The following is a 10063-nucleotide window of genomic DNA, read 5'->3' as shown; positions in this document are numbered from 1 at the left end:
CACTTACACACACACATACATTTTTGGGGGATCATGGGGCTTTTACACAATCACAGCACTCACACATACTTGCACAGAACAATTTGCCACATCTATGCACACGTATACACACACAATTTTGTTGCTGTTTTTTCTGTCTAAAAAAATAATTTTATTGCCATTGTGAATAGTATATTTACTAACCACACTGTGCAATACTATTATGTCAGTTATTATATTATATTTTTGGTAACTTTGGTGCATTTTTAGTGATTTTATTGAATTTTCGGTTTTGCATGGGCATTGTTGGTTTGTTTCTGTCCGTAAAAAGCATTGACTTTAGTGGTTTTATTGGATTTTAGTGATTTTATTGCATTTCGTTGTTACTAGTTTGTGCCCATGGAAATTTTGCCGGCTATGTATCCATTTGGGTGCCTCTGTAGCCCAAATAGATTAGTAAATCTATGCATATTGGGCATCAAACTGTTCAGCAGACCCCTAAAGTTCATATTTAGAATATTTGATGTTATTATGTTACAGTATGTGGGGTAAAAAGCAAGCTTTGTGACTTTTTCAGAAATTTCATAAAAACTAGCTTTGTAGTTTGCAGTAAAAAAGGTGCATTTACCCATTTCGCTTTTGTTAGAATGTGTACTTTTTTAGAATGTTCATTCATTTTTATAGAAACCGCTAAGTTCAGAAAAGCATTGCTTAGGCGTGGAGAGACATGGTTACTCATTTCAGATTCGGCAGAATGTGTACTTTTCAAAAATATATGGATTCCTGGGGTACACCTGATGTTCCAGGATGTTTAGCTTTGAAATCTAAAGTATGTCGCATTCTGCTGTAATGCTGCTGGGAGTTTTTGATCTATAGATGTCAGAAAACTCCATAAAACTATGCATATTTGGTATTGGCACGTTCAACAGATGTGAGGCTTTCCAAATCAGTTGAATTTTTGCCCATAAAACAAAATATTTTTCTGGTACAAATCCCTTTAGTGGAAACAATAGCAATTTTTCTTTTTTTGGTATTTAGAGCTCTAAATCCTGTTCCACGGGTGGAAATACACAAAAACTCAGATTTAGAAAAGCTCAGGTTCTCCTGAAAAAAATGTATATGTATGATGTATAGTTTTCTTACCTAACTAAACCCCCCACCCCCCCAGTTAATGCTCCTAAAATGAGAGAGCACAAAATGTTAAAAAAACATCTGGCATTTCATGAAATATGAAATTCTGCTGCCACTTAAAACAAAAATGCTTAAAACAATTACTATTATTATTTTTTATTATTTATTTTTTTTTAAAGAGCAAAGTCTTTGTTTCTTGCAGGTGTTCTAATTACTTGAGTATGAGTGCAGCGTGGCAAAGCTGTAGTATCACTTTTCTCTACATTTCCTTCCACCTCTGGGTCTAGGAAAAGTCGCAGTGTTTTTCTCTGTGACTTTTTCGAAAAATTTTTCCTCATGTTTAAAATTAAAAATCATTGATTAGTAAATGAGCCCCATAATGTTCTGAGCAGACATTAAGTGCCTCTGTAATGTATTCAGAATACTCTCTATATCCTGCTTATCAGCATCAAGAAGTGTGAGGTGCTGAGGAGTATGCAGACAGTCTTTCCCCATTATAGAACGTAAGGTAGCCATCCTTACTTTGGGGTCTTTTTCTCTAGTTCTGTTGCTGCCTCACAATCCTCCCACTGTGATCTAAAGAATGTTCAGTTAACTACTAGATCTCCTGCACGGTCCATTGAACTTGGGGTAGGAAACAGTGTGCACTGACAGGCACAGTATCAGCGTGTCAGAGCACCCATTTATTCCTGTTATTTATATAGCGCTGACACATTTCTGTAGTGCTTTACAGAGATTATTCATCTTTTACATCAGGGGTTCCCAACCTTTGTTACTTGTGAGCCACAGTCAAATGTAAAAAGACTTGGAGAGCAACACCAGCATCATTAAAGTTCATGGAGGTGCCAAATAAGGGCTAAGATTGGCTATTAGGCAGCCTCTATGCACACAATCAGCTTACAGGAGGCTTTATTGGGTAGTAAATCTTGTTTTTATTCAACCAAAACTTGCCCCCAAGTAAGGAATTCAAAATAACTACCTGGTTTGGGGGCACTGAGAGCAACATCCAAGTGTTTGGCCCACGAGGAGGATATAGGATCCCTTATCTGGAAACCCGTTATCCAGAAAGTTCCAAATTACAGAAAGGCCATCTCCCATAGACTCCATTATAAGCCAATAATTCTAATTTTTTAAAAATGATTTCCTTTTTCTCTGTAATAATAAAACAGAACCTTGTACTTGATCCCAACTAAGATATAATTAATCCTTATTGGAGGCAAACAAATCCTATTGGGTTTAAACAATGTTTCAATTATTTTTTAATAGACTTAAAATATGGAGATCCAAATTACGAAAAGATCCCTTATCCGGAAAGGCCCAGGTCCCGAGCATTCTGGATAACAGGTCCTATACCTGTACTTTTATTAAGATACTTATACTAAGCTTTGAATATAAAAATGTGCCTTCTTTCATTCCCATAAGGTCTGTTGTAACCTGGAGATGCAGCTGTCAATGATCACTGAAGCTGATACAGCAGGCTTGTATTTAGCAGCACTGTTATTTATGAATGGGAAACAGAAGCTGGATTAAATTTAAAAAAAAGAAAATTGCATAAAAATGCATTAAGACTATCCTTTCAAAAAATCTAGAGGTCTTGTATTATTATTGTAAAGACAAAATGTATGGTTATTTTGCAAATGTTCTTTCTTTCTTCAATTAATTTATGTTTTGATGAAATTTTAGGTACTATAGCATAAAGCCTTGAGCTTCCGTAGAGTAGCAGATACTGCAGTGCTTAAGTCATCTAGCATTGGTGGCAGGGCTGCCTGTATGATGTATTATGTGGGTGGTCTTGGAAAAAAAACAACACTGGCAGCTCCCTCCCCCAATTCTGCCTGCGCCTGCACACACAGGGAACAGCTGTTTCAATTTTACTAGGTCCATGGGCAGAGATCAAACAAATTACCGGCAAACAATGCAATGACATCATCCATGTATAGCATACAAAGCTCCTGTCTTTATTGCTTGTTCACCTGGTACTGATGTACGGAGGGTGTAGAACAAAGGCATGGATCCTGATTATGCAGCGTTTGAAAGCTCTCTATGCAATGAATTTAAGGATTTCTGCAAGAAAATTAGTGATGCTTATAATGAATTAAAAGAGGATTTAACACCATACAGAGATGATCGATTTTACAGGTATTGTAACAAATTAACTAGAGGTGCTTTAGCAAAGGGACAGTATGTGCCGTTTATTGGTGACACCTGCAGTTATTGGTTATAGCACACAAATATGTACTACATACAATATTGTACTATACTGCTGTTTTGCAGTAGAAGTGATAATTTTGCATGTTATCCGTGTCTTGGGTTAGGAACTAAGCACACAGATATTGCTGTCTGAAAGGCAAAAAGGCCTTTTTCTAACAGGTAGCATCACATACTAGGAGAAGGTGGAAATGTCACATAGGGCCTGTGTAACATCCATTATCTCTCTCTATATATATACATACATACATACATACAATCAGTTAAAAATAAAGAAAGGCTGTAAAGTTTGCACCAGATGATGAAAGCTAATAAAAACTAAAGAACATTTTGCTGTAAAATTGTATACAGGTATGAGGTCTATTATCTAGAATGCTTGAGAGCTGAGGTTTATTTTAATTTGGATCTTCATACCTGGAAACCCATTATCCAGAAAGTTACCAATTACAGAATGGCCATCTCCCATCAACTCCATTTTATTTACATAATTCACATTTTTAAATATGGTTTCCTTTTTCTCTCTAATAATAAAACAGTAGCTTGTACTTGATCCCAAATAAGATATAATTAATCCGTATTGGAGCTAAAACAATCCTATTGGGTTTAATTACTGTTTAAATACTCTTATTAGCAGACTTAAGGTAAGAGATCCGAATTACTGAAAGACACCCTATCCGGAAAACCACAGGTCCCAAGCATTCTGGATAACGGGTCCGAGACCTGTACCGGTTCACACACTGGTTGTATAGTTTAACTTGAGGGTATAATACAAGGGTTACAAATATGTAGATGGGTCACAAGTTATGGTAATACTCTTTGTTAGGATGTGGTATCTGGTTCACGGTGATGAGTCTTTTTTCATTATTAGTTTTACTAATGCATATATATATATAGGTGTATATGATAGAATGCACGTGCTATTTGATATATTGGTACATTGTTAAAGTTGTACAGTAGAATCAATACTGTTGTACAGTCGAATTTGGTAAACATAGACGTATTCTAAAGAAAGCTTTAAAATTTCTAGAAGCTGGTTAATAGGCCCCTATTGTTTATTCAAGGGGAAAAATTACAGATCACACTTTGTTGTTTTAGCAGGAATTTATTATGTAGAAAAGTTGAGTGGGGGACATTTAGAAAAAATCATCATATGAAAAAATTCCATTATATGGAATCAGCTGCTTTCTTTAGAGACTAATAACGTACTGCCATTTGTGTCCTTTTTTCTTTATTCATAAAGAATATATTAATAGCTTTTTTATAGATGTCCCAATAACCTACTAATCAGAGAGCTTAATCTCTTTTGAGACTTCTCATCTATTTAAGAAAAGAGAAAGGTGTTTTATAAGGCTTTTGTAGTACAGGTATGGGATCCCTTATCCGGAAACCGTTATCCATAAAGGCCATTGCCCATAGACTCCATTATAAGCAAATAATTCTAATTATTAAAAATAATTTACTTTTTCTCAGTAATAATAAAACAGTACCTTGTACTTGATCCCAACTAAGGTATAATTAATCCTTATTGGAGGCAAAACAAGCCTATTGGGTTTATTCAATATTTAAATGATGTTTAGCAGACTTACATTATGGAGATCCAAATTATGGAAAGATCCCTTATCTGGAAAACCCCAGGTCCCAAATATTCTGTATAACAGGTCCCATACCTGTACTACCCACATATAATCAAAGTTTGCTCTGCTCTTATTCTTTGTAGCCCCTGGAAAATGTGCAATAAGTATTACTTACTATGAAAATATAAATAATATAAAGAATATTGTAAATGATAAGGATATTCCATGACCCTTTTATACAGGTCGCGGTACTCAGAGAAAACTTCTAATGTCCTAATATTTTACAGTAGAGAGTAAAATATTTTTCATAATACACAAGTTTCAGTTAGTTATGGGGCCTAAATGGTATCCTTAGGCATCATTTAAAGGATATTCATGGCTCATGTATTGAAGAAGAAAAGTGCAGTCATTATGTAATATTCAATACATATATTTGATTTTAACTGTTGTTCTTTTTATATGAATAATTTTTATTGCAATTTTACAAGTCATACAAAAGACCATTGTTTTAGTAAAACAAGAAAAGGGTGTACAACAGTGATTTCAAATGTCCATAAAAATGTTACGTTAGCATTCATGGTAAAAAATTAAATTGTCACAATGTTTTGTTCTAACTGTATAATGAAGGATTTAAAAAAATATACTGCACAGATGATCTTCCCCTTACTGGGTCCCTCAATTTCCCAACATGTATAAAAAGACAACCTATTTTGCATACATATATATATATATGATCACATTTACACACTGAAGTTCAGATATCACTGGGTACAGTTGACCGGTGGGGGCCCCTCTCGGTGTGCGTTCCTTTAAACTCCTAGCTTCTGTGGTGCGTCCCGACATGGGTCCTTGTTTTAATACCCGATGCCTGTTATCTCCTATCAATAATTATTCTCTATAATCTTTTGCTCCAGCAACTACGACACTTATCACTTAGCATAGTGAAATGCTTGACATCTCTGACTGGGAACGTACTCTGTATGTTTTTTTGCAACATTTATCTATCTTCTGCAACATGTATCCATTTGCTTACTAGCTACATGATTTTAAACTTAATCTTGTTTTCTTGCACTTCATTTCCATACCATTTGCCTGTATATGTTGACACTTGAAGTTAGCCTGCTCTGGTGGGTGTGGGGCTTGTTTACACTGGTTGCCATGGTTACTGTGGCCGGTTTTTGGCACCATTTTATGTGGGGGTATTTATTGTGGGTGTTGGGATATGGTCTGTTGGTTTGTCTCTGAGGAAGACATTGGAATTTTTTCTTTTGTATCAAGCCCGTGTGTGCGGCACTCTTTCTATTAAATATATGTTTATATATTAAAAATTTGCATCAGACAGAAATCGTCACTGTACCCCTCCTGGTTACTAATCTGCTGAATCTCTAGTAACAGGTTGAACTGTATATTCCTACTGTATATAGGCATGATTGGGACAGGATGGCAGCTTCAAGGATGGCAAAATTAAAAGTTGCCTATATAGCCAAAAAACAATGTCTTATTTTTTGTGTGTGCCCCAGCTGACAGCCACTGGATTAACGAAAAAAACACAGAAAATACACACTGTTCCAAAAGTTAAATAAAATACGAATTTTTAGTATTTAGATTCAATCGTACAACCCGGATTCCAAAAAAGTTGGGACACTAAACAAATTGTAATTAAAAACTGAGTGCAATGATGTGGAGGTGCCAACTTCTAATATTTTATTCAGAATAGAACATAAATCACGGAACAAAAGTTTAAACTGAGAAAATGTACCATTTTAAGGGAAAAATATGTTGATTCAGAATTTCATGGTGTCAACAAATCCCAAAAAAGTTGGGACAAGGCCATTTTCACCACTGTGTGGCATCTCCCCTTCTTCTTACAACACTCAACAGACGTCTGGGGACCGAGGAGACCAGTTTCTCAAGTTTAGGAATAGGAATGCTCTCCCATTCTTGTCTAATACAGGCCTCTAACTGTTCAATCGCCTTGGGCCTTCTTTGTCGCACCTTCCTCTTTATGATGCGCCAAATGTTCTCTATAGGTGAAAGATCTGGACTGCAGACTGGCCATTTCAGTACCCGGATCCTTCTCCTACGCAGCCATGATGTTGTGATTGATGCAGAATGTGGTCTGGCATTATCTTGTTGAAAAATGCAGGGTCTTCCCTGAAAGAGATGACGTCTGGATGAGAGCATATGTTGTTCTAGAACCTGAATATATTTTTCTGCATTGATGCTGCCTTTCCACACATGCAAGCTGCCCATGCCACACGCACTCATGCAACCCCATACCATCAGAGATGCAGGCTTCTGAACTGAGCGTTGATAACAACTTGGGTTGTCCTTGTCCTCTTTGGTCCGGATGACATGGCGTCCCAGATTTCCAAAAAGAACTTCGAATCGTGACTCGTCTGACCACAGAACAGTCTTCCATTTTGCCACACTCCATTTTAAATGATCCCTGGCCCAGTGAAAACGCCTGAGCTTGTGGATCTTGCTTAGAAATGGCTTCTTCTTTGCACTGTAGAGTTTCAGCTGGCAACGGCAGATGGCACGGTGGATTGTGTTCACTGACAATGGTTTCTGGAAGTATTCCTGAGCCCATTGTGTGATTTCCTTTACAGTAGCATTCCTGTTTGTGGTGCAGTGTCGTTTAAGGGCCCGGAGATCATGGGCATCCAGTATGGTTTTACGGCCTTGACCCTTACGCACAGAGATTGTTCCAGATTCTCTGAATCTTCGGATGATGTTATGCACAGTTGATGATGATAGATACAAAATCTTTGCAATTTTTCGCTGGGTAACACCTTTCTGATATTGCTCCACTATCTTTCTGCGCAACATTGTGGGAATTGGTGATCCTCTACCCATCTTGGCTTCTGAGAGACACTGCCACTCTGAGAAGCTCTTGTTATACCCAATCATGTTGCCAATTGACCTAATTAGTGTTATTTGGTCTTCCAGCTCTTCGTTATGCTCAAATTAACTTTTTCCAGCCTCTTATTGCTACTTGTCCCAACTTTTTTGGGATTTGTTGACACCATGAAATTCTGAATCAACATATTTTTCCCTTAAAATGGTACATTTTCTCAGTTTAAACTTTTGTTCCGTGATTTATGTTCTATTCTGAATAAAATATTAGAAGTTGGCACCTCCACATCATTGCATTCAGTTTTTATTCACAATTTGTTTAGTGTCCCAACTTTTTTGGAATCCGGTTTGTACATTGAGGAATGTGCCCACTGATGTTATCCAAAGTGTCCATGCAGGCTTATAGCGATGCCAGACAGAAAGGGGCAAAGAATAACCATGTGCCATATGCCTTACATGTTTAATTTACATTTTTAATTTATAGCAACCAAAATATACTAAAAGAAAAAGATACTAGGGGACAAAAAAATAATATTAATAATAATACATTTTTCATATTAATCTCACTGAGAAGGAAATTATAAAAACGTAGAAAAGAAAATCTGGCATACAGGTGAACGTTATTAGTCATTTCGCCTAAATGTTCATTTTCCCTCTACTTGCACACACTGCATATTTGCCTTTTAGCTAACACTTTCCATATGACTATATATGTAATCAGCATTCTGTGACAGGCAGATGATCCCCAGGCAGTAAAGACCCTCGTTGCTTGCCAGAAAAAAACCTCAGTCACTATCTGAGCCAGTGTGCCAGTAAGTCATAGAGGTACATTTCAGGGAAAGCCTTTTTGTGCTTTATTTATTCTTAGAGAAATGATTCACTTTAAAGTTCCTACAAATTGTTCATATATTTTACTAAAATAAGCAGGTCTTTTCAATTCCCACACCTTGTGTCTCAACCCTTTCTCCTTGTAGATTGTAAGCTCTTTTGGGCAGGGCCCTCTTCACCTCTTGTATCGGTAACTGATTGCTTTATATGTTACTCTGTATGTCCAATGTATGTAACCCACTTATTGTACAGCGCTGCAGAATATGTTGGCCCTTTATAAATAAATGTTAATGTAATGTAATATGACGCTCTGCTGCAAGAGCAACGCAAATGAGAGCAAGCGCTGACTAGCAGCACCACATACAGTCCTGCAAAGATATTTTTTTTATGGTTTCCAGCATATTTTTTTACACGGGTGAAAGAGCTGTAAAACACCTTTCTCTCCTTATTCTTGTGAAAATTCTTACTGGCCGAGCAGCATTCCTAAAGTTGCTCTTCTATCCAACCCATTCACTGAAACGGCCTTTTAAAATCATGATCAGAAGGGCACTTCCTCTTCCAACAGGACAGGAAATGATGTCAGCACAGAAGCTCAGCCAATTCTGGCAATAAGCGTGTAGTAATAACAGGGGAAAAGTGACAGCAAGTAGCAGCCCGGCTGCTCGGGAGTTCGCCATGGAGCCGTAAGTTGTACAGGGTGGGCTACACGGGTGCGTCGGAATTACCGTAACGTGGGTGCATAGCGCCGCCCGGAATAATATATTCAGAATGAGGTGATACAATTATTAACGCTGCGTTTTTCGTTTAGCTTAAGATATAAGAATAGGAAGGGCTCATACCATTTTTAGTCCTTATTAGCCCGTAAACAGTGTGGTCTAAGTGAAATAATAGGTGTGAGTGCTAATTTTTATTAACAGTGTGACCAAGAGTAAAAGGAACACCTGACATAGGAATTCAACTAAAACTCTTCTTAGGCCACTCCCTATATGTACAGAGCTTATCTTCACATAATTTATAATTCTTTGAGACTACACTGCCTTATTTATTTGTATATTTCTTTTATTCCTTGATTGGAATGAAAGTTGAGCTTCTTCTGGGGTTCCACTATTATACACAGTAGTTTTTAGATAAGATTGCAATGGAGGGGATCAGATACACAAAACTTTATTTCCTCTCCTTTTCTAATGTACGTTTATGTCCTAGATCAGTGCTGTCCAACTTCTGTGGTGCCAAGGGCCAGAATTTCTCTATCATACATGGTGGAGGGCCACTAATGGAAGCCAGTTTTGACCACTCCCCTTTTTAAAACCACACTCACTTCAGACCACACCTATTTTATCACAATGGTGGTAGCTCAGCAAAATCCCAAATGCTTGGTCCATACTGCGGGGATATCAACCATCATTCATATGTGAAAGAATTATATTATGTCATATTAAGATATACCCTTAAAATCCATATGCCTCCTCCTCACCTGTGGATAG

The 10063-nt window shown here is 37.1% G+C and overlaps 1 protein-coding gene across 3 annotated transcripts in view; it reads left to right on the top strand.

Annotated features, from left to right (window-relative positions):
• The first annotated feature begins 3006 nt into the window (after positions 1 to 3006).
• The window catches only part of tmem181 (transmembrane protein 181), a 32708-nt gene continuing 25651 nt past the window's right edge, over positions 3007 to 10063 (top strand). The window contains 1 exon segment of one of the 3 annotated variants that reach the window (NM_001045654.2): positions 3007 to 3249. In NM_001045654.2, coding sequence (NP_001039119.2) covers positions 3119 to 3249 — 131 coding nt within the window. In that variant the 5' untranslated portion in view covers positions 3007 to 3118. 3 annotated transcript variants of the gene reach the window in all.

The sequence above is a fragment of the Xenopus tropicalis genome, chromosome 5 (assembly GCF_000004195.4).
Source record: "Xenopus tropicalis strain Nigerian chromosome 5, UCB_Xtro_10.0, whole genome shotgun sequence".
NCBI lineage: Eukaryota > Metazoa > Chordata > Amphibia > Anura > Pipidae > Xenopus > Xenopus tropicalis.
This window is presented reverse-complemented; position numbering and strand designations above follow the sequence as displayed.